The following is a 16773-nucleotide window of genomic DNA, read 5'->3' on the forward strand; positions in this document are numbered from 1 at the left end:
TGTTTTTAAAAAGTAACTAAGTAACTAAGTAACTAAGTAATTAATTACTTTTGAAAATAAGTAATCAGTAAAGTAACGGGATTACTTTTTTGGGGAAGTAATCAGTAATTAATTACTGATTACTTTTTTCAAGTAACTTGACCAACACTGGTGGTCAGGGATGGAGGCTGTGGCAGTCTGATCCCTAGATACCGAGGCTGGCTGCTGGGACATGAAATGCCACCTCTCTGGTGGGGAAGGAGTCTGAGTGAGTGTGAGGTTGAGCGATATTGGCTGACTATAGCAGGCTCAACACATGGCTTTGGTTTGGAACCAGTCTCCTGGAGAGGTCCTGGACTGTTCAAGTCACTGCTCCATCTAGTGACTCTTCTTACTGGGAGACTTCAACACTCACGTGGACAGTGAGACCTGAAGGGGGTGACTGGGAGGAATGGCCTGATCCGAACCAGATCAGGCAGGTTCTGTTTTTGGCTTCTGTGCAAATCACAGTTTGTGCCCATACACACACATGGTACCAGGACACCATAGGTTGATGATCAGTTGTCTTATTGTCATCAGATTTCTGATCTATCCAGAACAGATCTCTGTGATCTTTTCGAACATTCGCATGAAGAGAGGACTAGAGCCGCCAACTGACCACCGCCTGGTGATGAGTAGGATCAGGTGGTGAGGGAGGATATTGAACCTGGCACGCCTAAATGTACTGTGAGAGTGCCCTGGGAATGCCTGGCAGAGGCTCCGCTCTGGGAATTCTTCAACTAGAATGTTGACAGCAGTCTGAAGGAGGCTGATATTGAGTCTATATCGACCATTTTCTCCATCTCCATTGCTGAGGCTGCGGCAAAGATGTTATTGCCTGTTGTGGTGGTAATCCCTGAACCAAATGGTGAACAGAGGAGGTAAGGGTAAACCTGAAGCTGAAGAAGAATTTTTATTGGGCTTACTACACTGTGGGCAGTGGACGGTTACCAGCAGACCAAGAGAATGTGGCTCGTGCAGTAACTGAAGCAAAAACTTCATGGAAACAGAGTTTCAGTTTGTTTTGAAGCAATTCTGGCAAACGAGTGGTACAGGAGGGGAAAGCAGAGCACTACTTACACAGTGTGCAGTGGGAGTGGGTGCTGCTGACTTGAACTCATGATGTAGTCAGGCATTGCAAGGAATACTTTAAGCATGTTAATCCACTGACACATCTTCTGTAGAGGACCAAGAGCTGCCCATGCCCCTGGGGTTGAGGAGGTTTGCTCTGAGTTCGTAAAGTAATGTGGGGCTGTTTTGATTGATACTCCTCTGCAGCACTGCATGGAGATCTGGGGTGGTGACTCCCATCTTTAAGAAAGGGGGGGGGGGGGGGGGGGTCGGAGGGTTTCTTTCAATTCAATTCAGTTTTATTTATACAGCGCCCAATCACAACAACAGTCGCCTCAGGGCACTTTATACTGTAAGTTAGATCCTACAATGATACCTAGAGAGAGAAACCCAACAATCATATGACCCCCTGTGAGCAGCACTTTGGCGACAGTGGGAAGGAAAAACTCCCTTTTAACAGGAAGAAACCTCCAGCAGAACCAGGCTCAGGGAGGGGCGGGGCCATCTGCTGTGATTGGTTGGGGTGAGAGAAGGAAGACAGGATAAAAGACATGGGGGTCACACTCCTCAGTTCCCTAGAAAGGTCTCTTCTCAGGGACAGCTGGTCCATTAGTCAAACCTCAGGATGGAACAAGAGCTGCTACTTCTCCATATCAGAAGAACATATCTGACATCTGACAAGGACGCTGCCTGGCTGCCTCCTAGGTTAGATATTGTCAGCATGACCCATCTGCAGGAGGCTTTGGTGCAAGTCCATAACACACTGGTGGGGTGAGGTGGCCGGGGAGAGGGAGATCAGGGCTTATCTGCTTAGGCTGTTGCCCCCATAACAAGGGAGGGAAGGATGGATGATTGACTTGTTCTTTTATTAAGGTCATTTTTTCCCAAATTTTGGATTCACTGTCACTCTGCATCATCTGGTCTCCGACCATCATTTCCTGACACATTTTAAAGATGCTCAAACCAATAGAGTGCACCACACCATCATTTGCCTCAGCAGAGTAAGAGAATGGTTTTGTAAAGATTTTTTTAATAAACTAGCAAAAATCTAATCTATAAATACAACATTCATAGGCATGACTTCTTTAGATATTTACAAGTGAGGGACCATATACAGAGGGCTACAACAATACTCACTAATCAAACTGTCTCTAAATGTGAAAAGCAGATATTTCAGCCAAACCTTAGAACTTCTATAAAAATTTGTTATGGCCTGTTAACAGAATTTGGGGTCACTGACACAACCAATTTTAAGAGGACTTGGGAAAAGGAATTAAATATAGAGATCAGTGACGAGGTAAGGGACAAAGTTTGGGAGAATGCTGAATCTCTGAGCGTCTGTAATAAAGTTAAGGCAATCCAAATTAAAATCCTACACAGCGCTCACATATCACCTTCTCAACGCCATAAATACAATTCAGACCTTTCTCCGCTGTGCCCTAAATGTAAAATAAGGTGGGCAACCTCACGCACTGTCTATGGTCCTGCCGGAAAATACAACAATTCTGGTTCCTCATAAAGTGTGAACTGGATAAGATCTTTGTTTAATTGTTTAATTTTTGAGTGATATGTTTTATTGATTAGCATTCAAATATCTCAGTGAACACAGAACAAAGATCTACCACCACTGACACTGAATGCAATCCACTGTGTATGCTACTGGGAGTGGCAAACGACAAAATTAGGGGGACGTTTGGAAAGCAGCTCTATGCACTGTTAACCTTCTGTGCAAGGAAATGTGTCCTCTTGAACTGGATCACGGACACGGCCCCATCTCAGACTCAATGGCATCGGACGGTATAGGAATATGTGTCACTAGATTTCCTAACATGCAAGCTACATAGTCGGGACAAAAAGTTTCATAAAATATGGGACCCATTTATGGCGTATGTCGGTTTGGATATTTCTGCTATTTTCTCACTGCCTTGGTATAATGCAAGCAGATCACTGCTATTCTACATATATCTGTTGTTAATCGTATCTCATAATCAAAATGTCTGGATTTTCCACTTATTTCTTTGTATTCATGAGCCGGGTTGCCTGTCTCTTTGTTTTGTTTTGTCTGTTTTGTTTTGTTCTGCTATGTTGTTGTTGTTGTTTTTTTTGTTCTTTTTTGTTGTTGTTGTTTTGGTTATTTGTTTGTTTAATTTTGGTGTCAGTGTAAAGTTTAAAACAGACAGTTAAAAAAAATAAACTAGCAAAAAACAAACAAACAAACAAAAATGTTTTTCATTTGTGTATAGATTCATGAAGGATATGCAAAGAACGATCAAACAAGAGTACATCTGCTGCTGTTGTTGTCTTACCCTGGAGGCTAGCAGAGTCAGCCCCCTGTCTGTCGTCAAAGAGTGGACAGTAATCTCCATAGAAGTCGGTATATAGCCCTCCTTCATCGCCTCTTACTGAGCCGACAGATGAGGAGGACATTAGAGAAGACTGGCTCTGGCTTAGTGTGGAGCACTTCACCAGATTGTTTAGTTCCACCGTCGGCTTCTCAGGCTCCACTTGGGATCCTGTCTCACCCTGTGGTCCCCCCAAACCTTCTGAACCGATTGATGATTTCCCTACAGAGCTCCCCCCCGGCGAACCCTTTATGTCTGCTCAGAGATAATAGGGGTGGGAAGAAGGTAATCATGTCAGCCATGTGCCAACTGACGAAGTCAAAACACACATATGAACATATAAGAAACATGTGCTCACCAGCATCGCTGTTTTCAAGAGACTGGTCCTCTTCAGACACTTTGAGAAAGACCTCCTCTAAGGTGGTGTCCATTACCCCAAAACTAGTCAGTGCCAGGGAGTCCAAGCTCTTCTCTAAAGCCTGGAGGCACAATGGCAAATTAGTAAATAAGGCAAAATGAGAGTTTGAAGATTGTTAGAAGTGTACAAAGTCTTTATGCATGACCGCCTTTATTCTTCAGCACAGAATGAAGAATTAATTTTATTTTGAAGTAGTCTTCATGTATACTTATTCAGGCTTTCTGAAGGATAGTCCAAAGCTTATCTGTGGATGTTTGCTGCCTTTTGCTTCATTCTCTGTCAAGATTATTCCACACCGCTACAATAACATTGAGTTCCTGGGCAGGTCAGTGAAACGCTGATAGTGTTTCACTGGGAATTTGTCTACCCAGATATGCTTTTACTGCACTGCAGTGTGTTTGGGATCACTAAAAAATGAAGCCAATGCTTACCAGACGGTACTCCATGATAGATCACAACCTGTCAGTACTTTTTCCCTTTCATATTTCCATCTATTTGAACAAAATCGGCAACACTGCTGGCTTAACTATGAGATCGACCTGTAAAACATCATAACAAATTTATGTCAAGATGTTTTAAAGGTCGGTAAATATGCTCAGCTTTCTTTTGATTGCTACAAACTGAGGATTTGATACAAAAATGAAACACTTCATTCTTAAGGCCTGTTTCAGTCTAGTTCTTGCACAACTTGGCGTACTTCCTTAAGAATGGCTTCTTGACAGCCACTCTTACAGTCAGATCATTTCTGATGAGACTTCAGCAAACAGTAGGTCAAATGAAGGGCCGGGTGCACGTAGTCCTGTGTCAGGTGCTGTGTTTTTCCCCGTTTCTAAATGACGTGGCTTTTAGATACTGTTATCTGCTCCGGGAGGTTTTCACACTTGTTGTTAATCTCTGTCTCTCTTCCACAGCATGTCTTTATCCTGTCTTCCTTCTCTCACCCCAACCAATCACAGCAGATGGCCCCGCCCCTCCCTGAGCCTGGTTCTGCTGGAGGTTTCTTCCTGTTAAAAGGGAGTTTTTCCTTCCCACTGTCGCCAAAGTGCTGCTCATAGGGGGTCATATGATTGTTGGGTCTACCTTACAGTATAAAGCACCTTGAGGCGACTGTTGTTTGGTTCTATATAAATAAAACTGAATTGAGTTGAAGTTTGTCGGCCTTTATGGATCTTCTTTTGTCCACTTCTTTGAGGACACTGCACACCATGCTAAGATCTGCTGAGGTTTGGGTACTACAACACTGTTAAAAAGTTTTTTTTATGTCACACTTACAGGGATAGTGCTGGGTCTTTGTCCTAGCATTTTGAGTTCAACATTTTAGTACTACTTGTGTGGTTTCCTCATCTTTGTCCTTTATTTATGTCATTTTTTTATTGTATCCCATTTAGTTTTTTCATTCCCAGTTTTGCTCGTCTCCTTTTGGGAACATGTATATTTGGCCTGAGCCTTGCTGAGCCCTGCCCACTGCAGGCCATGGTCATGGAGGTTGGGGGTTTCCCCTCCCTACTGCTACTCATTTGTAGTTGCTTCCCCTGGCTTGGGCCTCTTTGGTGCCCGGTGGGGGGTCTGCTTGGTGCAGGCCAAATCCACCCATTCATCCATCCATCGGTTATTAATCCACAGTTCTACTGTCTTCCTCCCTGCACGGCCGACCTATCACAGAGTGATAGGGACATGACTGAACCTGGTTCTGCAGGAAGTTACTTCCTGTTAAAAGGGAGTTCTCCTTCCCACAGCCACCAAGCCAGTTGTTTTCTGTATTATTGTAGAGTTGTTAGTTTACAAAAGCACCTTGAAGTAACTGTGGTTGTAATTTGGTGCTATATAAATAAAACTGAATTAGATTACATTTAAAACACATTGTCTTTTATGCAATTAGCCAGACTGTATATAGAATGCTAACAAACGTATCAGCACCAGCATCAGAAAAGATGTAAATGACCTGCTTTTCTACCTGAGCTCTCATCATTCACACCAGCACTTTTTTCTTTTTCTACACACATGTTTTTATCAATCATTCACACTCTGATGGATGCATTGATGAGCAACTTGTTAGTATCCTGGCCAAGGATATTTGGCATACAGACTGGGAGCAACCAGGGATCAAACTACCAACCTTGATCAATAGCTGTGAGTTTATTCTGTAGAGTTTTCTTTGCTTGTGTAAATGTACCTGAAACAGCCTCTCAAAACAGCCCTTCTTGACAGCCTCAGACGGCAGCACGTAGGACAGCTCAGTGTTGGAGTCGGACACCAGCAGGCAGGAAGCCACGAACTGACGAATAAACTGAGTGACCTGAACTTCTGAGCAAGGCGACAGCGAGGAGGACGGAGACAGAGACGGAGGCTGGAACTGGCTGGCCTGGCCTTAGCATCGAAAGAAAAAACACAAAGCATGAAGACTTTTGGTTTTTGCATGGTGGTGGGTAGGTGTGTGGGGGGGGCACATGTTTGCATAGTGTAGAGCTCTTCTGCTTGTGTGCTTTTGTTTTGCCTTTCTATTAAAAGCAGTTTTGGTTGAAGGTTTAATAATCGTGTCACTGCTCTGCTTCTAACATCTTTCTGCTGTGTGTAGTTCAACTCCATGCAAACATCATTTATGAGGTGCTCCTTTAACTGAACTCTCACCTCAGAAATTATTATATTATAATCAGATTATTGACGTGAGTGCTGGATGTACATTTGTGATGACACCAGTACACCACGCCAGTAAGTCTTTTCTACTGTAATTCACCAAAGTATAGACAAAGGTTGTACTTATGTCAAATAAAACCAATAAAATCCCATTTATTCACATCCGCTTATCCTTTTCAGGGTCGCGGGGGGCGCTGGAGCCTATCCCAGCTGTCATAGGGCGAGAGGCGGGGTACACCCTGGACAGGTCGCCAGTCTGTCGCAGGGCCAACACACAGGGACAGACAAGCATTCACACTCACATTCACTCGCACATTCACACCTAGTGACAATTTGGATTATCCAATTAACCTATCCCCACAAGCTGCATGTCTTTGGACGGTGGGAGGAAGCCGGAGTACCCGGAGGGAACCCACGCAAACACGGGGAGAACATGCAAACTCCACACAGAAAGACCTGATGGTGGAATTGAACTCAGGATCTTCTTGCTGTGCGGCAACAGTGCTAACCACCGTGCCACCGTGCTGCCTCCCAATAAAATCCCAAATGTACAAATCATATAGCAGACAAACAATGTATGCAGTGTATATGATTGCACTTCTGTGTATACCAATGCACACATGCATTCATAAATCATGACCATATGTATCATTAAGGGGCTCTGCTAGACTTCTTAGTGTAAATCTGCAAATGCTCTGTAGCCTGACACAGGTGCAGGAAATAAAAACACTACCACACACACACACACACACACACACACACACACACACACACACACACACACACACACACACACACCTCGGCCTTCGCTCTGCTTCTTGACCAGTGTCAGCTTGTATCCATCTCCATAAGTGCTCTTGAGAAAGAGCGGGGAGCCACAGCATTTGAGTTTCCCGTGTGAGATGATGGCGATGCGATCTCCCAGAAGGTCGGCTTCATCCATGTGGTGGGTCGACAGCAGAATTGTGCGGCCTAAGGCAGAGGAGCCACACACATATGTAGGAGGTGGTTTGGGTTACATTTACCAAGCAGGACATCAAAAAAGGACAGAGAGTGTCTCTGCAACAATGTTCTGAAAACTGAACACAGAGGACATTTTTCCCACGTGCATACAAGAAATATGCACAGACTGAACAACATTAAATATCTTTGGTGAGGATTAAATCCCTGGATTGATGTCATGGCACTCTGCACGATACCTAGGAGTCACTCACCTTGTTTGTACTTGAGAATGAGATCCCAGATGGCTCGGCGGGCGTAGGGGTCCACCCCTGCGGTCGGTTCGTCTAGGATGACGGCCCTGGAACCACCAACAAAGGCAATGGCGACAGACAACTTTCTCTTCATCCCACCAGACAATGTCTGCACCAAGCTGTGACGCTTATTGGACAACTCCAGGTCAACAATCATCCTGGACACACACAGACAGAGAGAGTTGACACTGGTTGGGTGAAAAGTTGTGAGGCAAGTTAAACCCTAATGAGTCCCGAACAACTAAACAGCATTAAGCCTGTGCTGTGACCTCAGTGCCTTTATATATGCACAGTTTGAATTTCCATAGGCTCTTTATCTTACAATACAAGGTGCCTCTGGGCAACTGCTGTTGTAATTTGGTGCTACATCAATAAAGCTGAATTGAATGAAAGCAGCTGACTTGTCCATCTCCTTGCAGATGTCTTCTTCAGCCATGCCTTTGAGCCTAGAGTAGAACCACAGATGCTCCTCCACACTCAGCTTGTCGAACAGGACGTTGTGCTGTGGACACATCCCGAGGTTCTGTCGAATACGCTCCATCTCAGTGCGGATATCGTGGCCATAGATGGTGGCAGAGCCAGACGTGGGCGGGAACAATCCTGTCAGGATGGACCTGTGAACATACAGTTTAGATTACAGGTCACAGCGATACATTAAACAGGATGTGTTGCTTAAATGTTGTTTGGTCCAATATAACTTTAAAAATATCACATATTTGTTTTCTTTTTTTGTTTCTTTGTGTGTAGCTACAGCAGGCTGAACATTTAAGAACAGATCATGTTTATATTTCATTATATATAAGTCTTGTAAAACCTGCATGTCTCAGTGTGATCTAAAAAGAAGGTTACAGGTCAGAGTGCCGGAGCTGCACAATAAAAACCATCACTACATGCTGCACGCTGCCTCTCACATTGTCGTCGTCTTCCCGGCTCCATTGTGTCCCAAGAAGGAAACCACCTGGTTTTCATGGAGGTTGAGGCTCAGTCTGTTCAGGGCCAGTTTACTGCCTGTCTTGTACACCTTGGTCAGTTTGTCTATACACACCACCAGGGGAAGGTGGTTGGGCTCCTCCTCGATCCCGCGGATCTCCTCTGGAGTTGGAATGACACAGAAGAAAAAGCAGTGAGAACAAAATCGGAATTGTTTATAAAAATATAGATTTAAAAAGTGTTTTTCTCCATCGTTAATTCCACTTCTTTCGTTAAAAGCACTAAGAGGAAGATGAAATAGTAAAGGTTTAACTGCCATAAATGTAAATTATGTCAGTTTGTTTAATTTATTGTGTTCATGTATGTTTATTTCCTTTATTTATTGTTGTTCCTTTTGGGGTAGGAACTAAGGTTCATTCTGTGTTGCGCACAGGCCCCATTAAGTGACGTAAAGGGAAGTCAAAAGCATGTGCAAAGAAGCTAAGTTAATAAGTTAACAATGGCTGTATCCCAATCCAGGGTCTGCAGCCTTAAAGGCCGCATTTTAAGGCCGATTACGTCACAGCGACGCGACGAAGGCTGTCCCAATTCGAAGGCTGCTCGAAATGCGGCCCTCAAATGCGTCCTTCATTTCCCTGAATTTTAAGGACGTGGTGGTGTAGACTTCGTGGCCCAACATATCCCAGAATGCATAGCGCGGCGGTGGGTGTGGATAATTTTGCCGAAAAAAACGGCGGATGAGGGGCACCGAAGAGTAAACTTTGAGTAAGTACTGACATATGATGTCACTTATTTATGTGCAAATGTTTAATAATGAAGAACATTAAAACATTCCTGTTGGCCACATGTCGGCAAAGTCATGTGACATTAGTGACGTTTGTACTAACTTTACTTTAAAATATACGCCGTTCAATAGCTGAGCTTAATCAGAGAATGATCAAAGCTCATGTAGAAACAAACAAATGAACAAAAGATTTTCTCCTTCATTTCTGTCAAACAAAGCTGTATGAAACGTTTCCAGCTGTTAGTATCATGGTTGCTAGGCAACCTGGGCAGCGCGAAGGAGGCTAGACCGTCCCATTTCACAAGCCTCGCACTTCCGGCCTTAGCGGTCTCTAAGTACGCGGCCCTTGAGGATCGTTGAGGCTGCAGACCCTGAATTGGGATACAGCCTAAGTCAGAAGAAGGAATAAATAAGCAGTTTAAGGTGAAAGAAAGCTGCGAAGAAGAAGAAATTGGGAATTATTTTCGTTGAGTTTTTGTTCCTGAAGTGGACTCATTCCCTCACGGTTACGTGCAGCCAGCGAGGTATGTTAACTGTGTTTGTTTATCGCGTATTTGTTAACTTGGGTTTAAATGTTTATTTGTAATATTTATGTTTGGTCATTCTGTACTTTTATGTAATGACAGTTTGACGGTGGATTTTATGATGTTTCGGAGAAGTGTGACTGAAGAATAAATCCATCTGCGAATGAAGAACCATGGTGTCGTGTATTAACTGGAGGGAGTGATAAAAGGAGAGGCAAACAATCACATGGCTGAAACAGGGAGACACCCTGTGGTTTCTGCGTGGAGATCTGAACTCAGCACTATTATTTACTCGGGACAAATAAGGAAATAAAAGGGGCGTGGCTTCATGTCATTCTGATCAGGTCGTGTCCAAATTCATGGGCTGCATCCTCCTGAGGACCCGGCCTTCGCAGTCTACGTGGGCCGGGTCCTCAGAAGGTCGGGTAGGCCGGAAGTAAACGGCTGTGAAATTGGACGGTCTAGCCTTCTGATTGGTGTCACCGCTGTCTCGGTGGAGTTTAATAAACTCGCTCCTTGCTATCTAAAATATAACAGGACACTGGAGGAAACTCTCGACTGTCTCACACTTCTGTTTAATCAGTTTTCTGTTTGACGTTTAGTCAGCTGTGTAAAAACCAAGGAGGAACCCACCCGGGGGATTAATAAAGTTTTATTTTATCTAATCTAATAACTTTAATCTCAGCCAAACCGATTTACTCACGAACAAACAAAACACTGAAAAAAGCCCAACAATAACATTTTTAGGTTGTCTAAGTGACTTATATATTACGTTTAACCCGAGCAGCGAAACTCCGCGGTGATCTGAAAATGATGTGCCGGGAGTTGTGCCGTTCTCGGCGGCTTCAGTGACCCTCGAGCTCCCGGCTAGCTATCGAGCTGGTGGGTAGCAGACGTCTCTGAAAACGTCGAAGCACTTTTGCAAATATGCGATATCTTGATAAACCGAGCAGATATTTGATGTTTACACAGCTACTTTCTTGCCTGAAAATATGTTAAAAGTTTATTTTGTGACCCAGAAAGATTAGTGTGAGTAATTTTAAAACTTAGTAGTGGCCGCCATTGTTGGAAACTGGAGTTTGGCTGGGCCGCGCTATGAATTCTGGGATATGGTAGGCCACGAAGGACACACCCGACCCATCCTTCAAATTCGGGGAAAAGGAGGACGCATTTGTCGGCTGCATTCGGAGGAGTCTACGAATTTGGACAGCCTTCGGCGCGTCGCTGTGACGTAATCGGTCTACAAATGTGGCCTCAGGAGGATGCAGCCCATGAATTTGGACGGAACTGTCTCGTGTGTCACACTGGAATCTGGAAATTCATAATCCTGCAAACATGCAAACTTGGAAAGGTTCCTGTGTAAGGAAATAATAATATTTAATATTATTATGATATTATGGATGGATAAATCATATTTATCCTTTTACTAAAGTTGGTGTGTATCACAGTGTTTTTAAGCTGATTGACAGAAGATGAGAATCTTGTCCTCGAGCACCATATTGTTGGCTTTTACCATTCCTCCGGTGGTCCATCGCACAAGCCTGATCCTCCTCCATCACACTGAGCCGGGCAGCTCCACCGCCGCACCAAGGCCAGTCCCAGGTCTCGACACGGCCACTGCCAGACCAGTAGGACCTCTGCAGTGGGAAGTACCATGGGCGCGGCAGCCCATACATTCCTAATGGAGAGGGAAAATCGAATCAGCAGAGGATTCCTAAATAACGTTTGTTGGGAGGAAACCAGAGAGAAAGGATTTCACACCTGGATGCACAGCCTCTATGTACCAGGTCAGCACACCGTACACTGCAGCATCAATGATGAGCATCATCATGGAGAGGCCGAGGTTAAAGTCATCGCCTTCCACAGGTGACTGGCTTATGGTCTGCCACTGAATGCCAACACCTGCTACCTCGTATAGAGCAAAATACTTGGAGCCGAGGCCAAACGCTGTGGTGGACATCAGAGACTAAAAGAGAAGGAAACAATGTGGATTATCTGATTTCACAACAGATAAAGAACATTTCACCAACGCACCACAAATTCAAAGAGTTTTGATTGGTGATGTCTTACAGCAATGCATTTCTCGAAGGCCGTGATCTTGTCGTGAGCCACCTCCTCCCTAATGGCCACGTACATGTAGGGCACATAGCTGAGGAAGTAGATGATTCCTCCGCAGGCAGAAGCCAGCTTAGCTTTGGAGTAGATTACTGACACCAGGAAACTGGGAAAAAAGTTACGCTTCATTTGTTTCATGACATATTCCACAAGGTTTTAAAAATACAATGAGATGTGCAGCAAAATCACTAAATATAAAGACAAGGTTCGCAATTTTACAAAAATAATCATCACTCAATGTTCACTAACATTAAAACTCAAGACACCAGGTTTTCCATATCTGGCAGAAACCTCCAGCACTGATTGAAAAAAAGTCCTGACCACAGCAGGCTGACTACAAACTCCTCTTACACTGACATACTGACAGCTTAGTATCCGTCCATGAGTAACCATGTCTCAAGGACAGCAGCCTAACAAGAGAAACACAGACCTAACTCACCCCAGAAACCTCGTCTATCTCCTCTCAGGAAACACTGAGGGGATTATCAGACCATTGGAGGGACATTTCTCCAGCGTGCCCTGAGCCTCCTCCAGGTAGGACTACATGCAAAAATGGCCCCAATCTATCTTTAAATCCTTTGTTTTCCATCACAGACACCAAGATACTTCAATTCCTCCACTTGGGACAGCAACTCTTCCTTGGTGGGAACGCCATCTTTTTGTAAAAATCCAACTGGGAGCCCAGTCAGTCTACATGTAGTGCCAAAACACAACAACAGTCACCTCAAGGTGCCTTGTAAGGTAGACCCTACATACAAGGTCTTAAATAATCAGGCTCCATCTTATCTTAATGACCTTGTAGTACCATATCACCCTATTAGAGCACTTCGCTCTCGCTCTGCAGGCCTACTTGTTGTTCCTAGAGTATTTAAAAGTAGAATGGGAGGCAGAGCCTTCAGTTTTCAGGCCCCTCTTCTGTGGAACCAGCTTCCAGTTTGGATTCGGGAGACAGACACTATCTCTACTTTCAAGATTAGGCTTCAAACTTTCCTTTTTGCTAAAGCATATAGTTAGGGCTGGACCAGGTGACCCTGAATCCTCCCTTAGTTATGCTGCAATAGATGTAGGCTGCCGGGGGATTCCCATGATGCACTGGGTGTTTCTTCTTAAGTCACCTTTCTCATTCCTCTCTGCATTTAGTTATTATTAATCTCTGTCTCGCTTCTATATCCTGTCTTCCTCCCCTCATCCCCATCGAATAGCAGCAGATGGCCCCGCCCCTCCCTGAGCCTGGTTCTGCTGGAGGTTTCTTCCTGTTAAAAGGGAGTTTTTCCTTCCCACTATCGCCAAAGTGCTGCTCATAGGGGGTCATTTAACTGTTGGGACTTTCTGTGTTCTTTGTATTATTGTAGGGTCTGCCTTTGAGGCGACTGTTGTTGCCGTATAAATAAAACTGAATCGATTTGGAGGGTGAAGGTCTCCAGTCCTAATCGCAGCGCTCAGGGCAGCGATCCCCAACAGGGAGCGTGGCCTCAGCAGAGCGCACTCCCAGGAACAGCAAAGATACTGCACAGGACCCTCAAGCTCCCAGGCCTCCTTTCTGCGAGGATAAAGACTGCTCGCAGGAAGGACGGACATTTTATTTGGTATATGGTAATAAAGTTACTTCAAGTAATGAAGTAACTCCCTGGTAGAGTTTGCATGCATCTCATCCTGTCATTATGTCTGTAAACATGATGCCTCAATAAGTCCTGAATCAATTAAAATGAAACGTTAAATGGTGGAGAGTTTATATTCACAGTCGTGTGTATTGTCAACAAATAGAAAATATCTAATTAATATTTAAATGTCATTTGACATCTGACCTCTTCTTCAAGGTCAACGAAACATTAGAATGTGTAATGAATGCTACACATGTACTTGCTACATAAATAAATAATAAAATAGTATAAGTGGGTTTCAACAGGACAAATAACAACAGCCTGCACTCTTCATGCTGCAAACGTCTTAAAGTATTCTTTAAGAGAATAAAGTAAAAATAATATGTGCATATTATAATCTTATTCCCTGAAACCTAAAGAGTGAGCTGGTTGGTGGAGGTTTGTGCTCAGAGTGCTTCTTGTAACGAATGAAAACACACATGTTACAGTTCATTCACCTTTTGTTTAAGTGAGAGTGACCAGCGAGTATCAAATAAGATCTGATTGCAGATGGTAGGAAGGACGTGCTCAATCTTATCAAACTGCTGTCAGAGGTAAAAATTTAATTATGCGTTCTCTAACTAACTGACCTAATTTTTTTCAATGAGTTTTATCTTTCTAGGCTTAAATGCACCAAGCTCTATTCACATAGCATTTCAATTCATAAATTCAGCAGTTTATCTCATGCACAGCAGTAGATATATTGGAGGTCTGGAGTATCCTCTTCCTATTCTGAACTGTACTAAACATTATCCGTGAAGCTGTGCACACTGAGGCATTGAGCCAGAAGTCTTACCAGAACATGATGGTAGCCACGGCGTAAATGGTGAGGAACAGCCAGATGATGAAGGGATCGCTGTGGAGCAACACCCGGCCGTACTTTAAAATGGCCGTGAGAGCAGTGACAGAGATGGACAGCTGGACGAAGCCTGTGATGAACCACGCCACCCAGTGCACTGCATTGTTCAGACCCATCATCTTCATCACCTGCGAGAGAGACACTATGGTTACTATGCACAGTAGTGTGAAAAGTCTTTGACCCTTATACAACACACTGAACACAAAGTGCAGTTTCTAAATAAAAGTATTTATGAATAAGTGGACAAACCCCCAAAGCTACACGGCCCCTAAACCTGGTTGGGCCTTAGCAGCAACAGCTGCACTCAGGTGTTTGTGATAAGTGGCAGCGAGTGTTTTACACTCTGTGGAGGAAGTTTGGCAGAATTGTTGTAATTCAGCCACACTGGAGGTTTTTGAGCATCTCAGTCTGACTCAGGTCAGAGTTGTGTTTCTTAGTCCAGAGCTGGACTTGCTGCTGTGCTTTGGATCATTGTCCTGCTGAAGCTTCAGCTTGAGGTCACAAACAGATGGACAGACATTTGGATGTTTTGGCAGAAACCCTGTTTTTGTTTACCACAGCAAGTCTTCAGGTCCTGAGACAGAAAAACAGGGTTAACTCTGGTTGGTCGGCTCCTCCTGGGAGGGGTCACCACTATTCTGTGTTTCTGGCGTTTGTGGTTCGCTGGAGTCCAACTTTAGAAACGGCTTTCTGACCTTTTCCAGACTGAGACACTTCCATTGATCCGTCACTCATTGTTTCACACACATCCTTATTTTTTAATGATAAATTTGGAAAATTTGTGAAAGTGAATTTTATGAAGTAATGGGAGTGGTGTTATTTTTCTAGTGACCACTATAACCCACGTTTACCCACTCACACACACACTTTTAATGTAACACACACAGAGTTCAGGATAATGTCCAAGTGTATTTCACTAAGCTGAAGTCATTCTGGGTCATTCTCTACATATTTCCACTGGTGGCTTTTGGTTTTGGGGCCTGACTTATGCTGCAGGGACTGTTTGCTTCACAACAAAGCAAATAAAGACAGTCTTTCATCATCATGATCAGTCTGCACAGAGCGTTTTTGGTTTTTTAATGTTGTTTTTTTGGTAAATGGCCTGTATTTGTACAGCGCTTTACTCGTCCCTAAGGACCCCAAAGTGCTTTACACGTTCAGTCATTCACACACTGGTGATGCAGCTACATTGTAGCCACAGCCACCCTGGGGCGCACTGACAGAGGCGAGGCTGCCGGACACTGGCGCCACCGGGCCCTCTGACCACCACCAGTAGGTGAAGTGTCTTGCCCAAGGACACAACGACCGAGACTGTCCAAGCCGGGGCTCGAACCGGCAACCTTCTGATTACAAGACGAACTCCCAACTCTTGAGCCACGATCGCCCCTTGTATTTTTGGTATTTTGTCTTTATTTGACACCAGTAGTGACGACAGACAGGTAAACAGAGACAGCCCAGGCTGCTGCCTTGTGGCCATGTGTCATATGGTCGCCCACTGAGTTGTACTGGTGCCCAGAGAGGACATGTCGCACACTGAGAGGTGTGAGCGAGTGTACGATAAACAGAAGTCAAAGGTCAGACAGGGACGCCGTAAGCAGGAGGAAAGTGATGACGAGTCCCCGACTGCCGGGAGAAACAGCAGTTAGTCTTTTTATATTAACCTATCAGCGTAAGATTGAATAAAACTTCTCATGTTTTAAAAGTACTTAAGCAGCAAAAGTACTTTTACACTGTTTTATAAAATTTAATTCCATTCAACAAGTTAACATATAATATGTATTTGGTGTAAGGTATTAATCAATGTAAAAAAAACATAATCTTATCATTAAAAATGTGAAAATGTAAAAAGTGGCTTGCACAAAATCAAGAAACAAGTTTACTAAGCAGAACATGGACGCATGTTTGTGTGTTTAAGGCCGGCGTGGTCGCAGTATCACAGTAGCCTGAGAGGAGGCAGCAAAGAGCAACACTGAGGCTGCGCGCTGATGTACAGCGTGGAACAATGCTGCCGTGGATTTTGGAGCAACCCTGCTTTTCAACACTAAAGGAAAAATAAAGGAGCCACACAGCTGCACACATACTGGGAGCAGGTCACTGGTGACTCTTTGCAGCTGCTTGCTCGTGCACATTTATTCCACTGGTCTGGGTGAGAGGTAACAGGCAGGGTGAGTATCCTTGTATTCCC

The 16773-nt window shown here is 44.1% G+C and overlaps 1 protein-coding gene across 1 annotated transcript in view; it reads right to left on the reverse strand.

Annotated features, from left to right (window-relative positions):
* The window catches only part of abca2 (ATP binding cassette subfamily A member 2), an 89262-nt gene that overhangs the window by 27507 nt on the left and 44982 nt on the right, over positions 1 to 16773 (reverse strand). Inside the window, exons 16-26 of the mRNA XM_087848854.1 lie at positions 14526 to 14716; positions 12045 to 12195; positions 11736 to 11940; positions 11488 to 11652; positions 8648 to 8828; positions 8138 to 8350; positions 7698 to 7894; positions 7282 to 7455; positions 6023 to 6216; positions 3790 to 3910; positions 3396 to 3686 (exon numbers count right to left, since the gene is read on the reverse strand). Of these exons, the coding sequence (XP_087704980.1) occupies positions 3396 to 3686; positions 3790 to 3910; positions 6023 to 6216; positions 7282 to 7455; positions 7698 to 7894; positions 8138 to 8350; positions 8648 to 8828; positions 11488 to 11652; positions 11736 to 11940; positions 12045 to 12195; positions 14526 to 14716 (2083 nt within the window). The remainder of the gene's footprint in view (positions 1 to 3395; positions 3687 to 3789; positions 3911 to 6022; positions 6217 to 7281; positions 7456 to 7697; positions 7895 to 8137; positions 8351 to 8647; positions 8829 to 11487; positions 11653 to 11735; positions 11941 to 12044; positions 12196 to 14525; positions 14717 to 16773) is intronic.

This window comes from Neolamprologus brichardi, chromosome 12 (genome assembly GCF_056152115.1).
Source record: "Neolamprologus brichardi isolate AB-2024 chromosome 12, ASM5615211v1, whole genome shotgun sequence".
NCBI classification, from domain to species: domain Eukaryota; kingdom Metazoa; phylum Chordata; class Actinopteri; order Cichliformes; family Cichlidae; genus Neolamprologus; species Neolamprologus brichardi.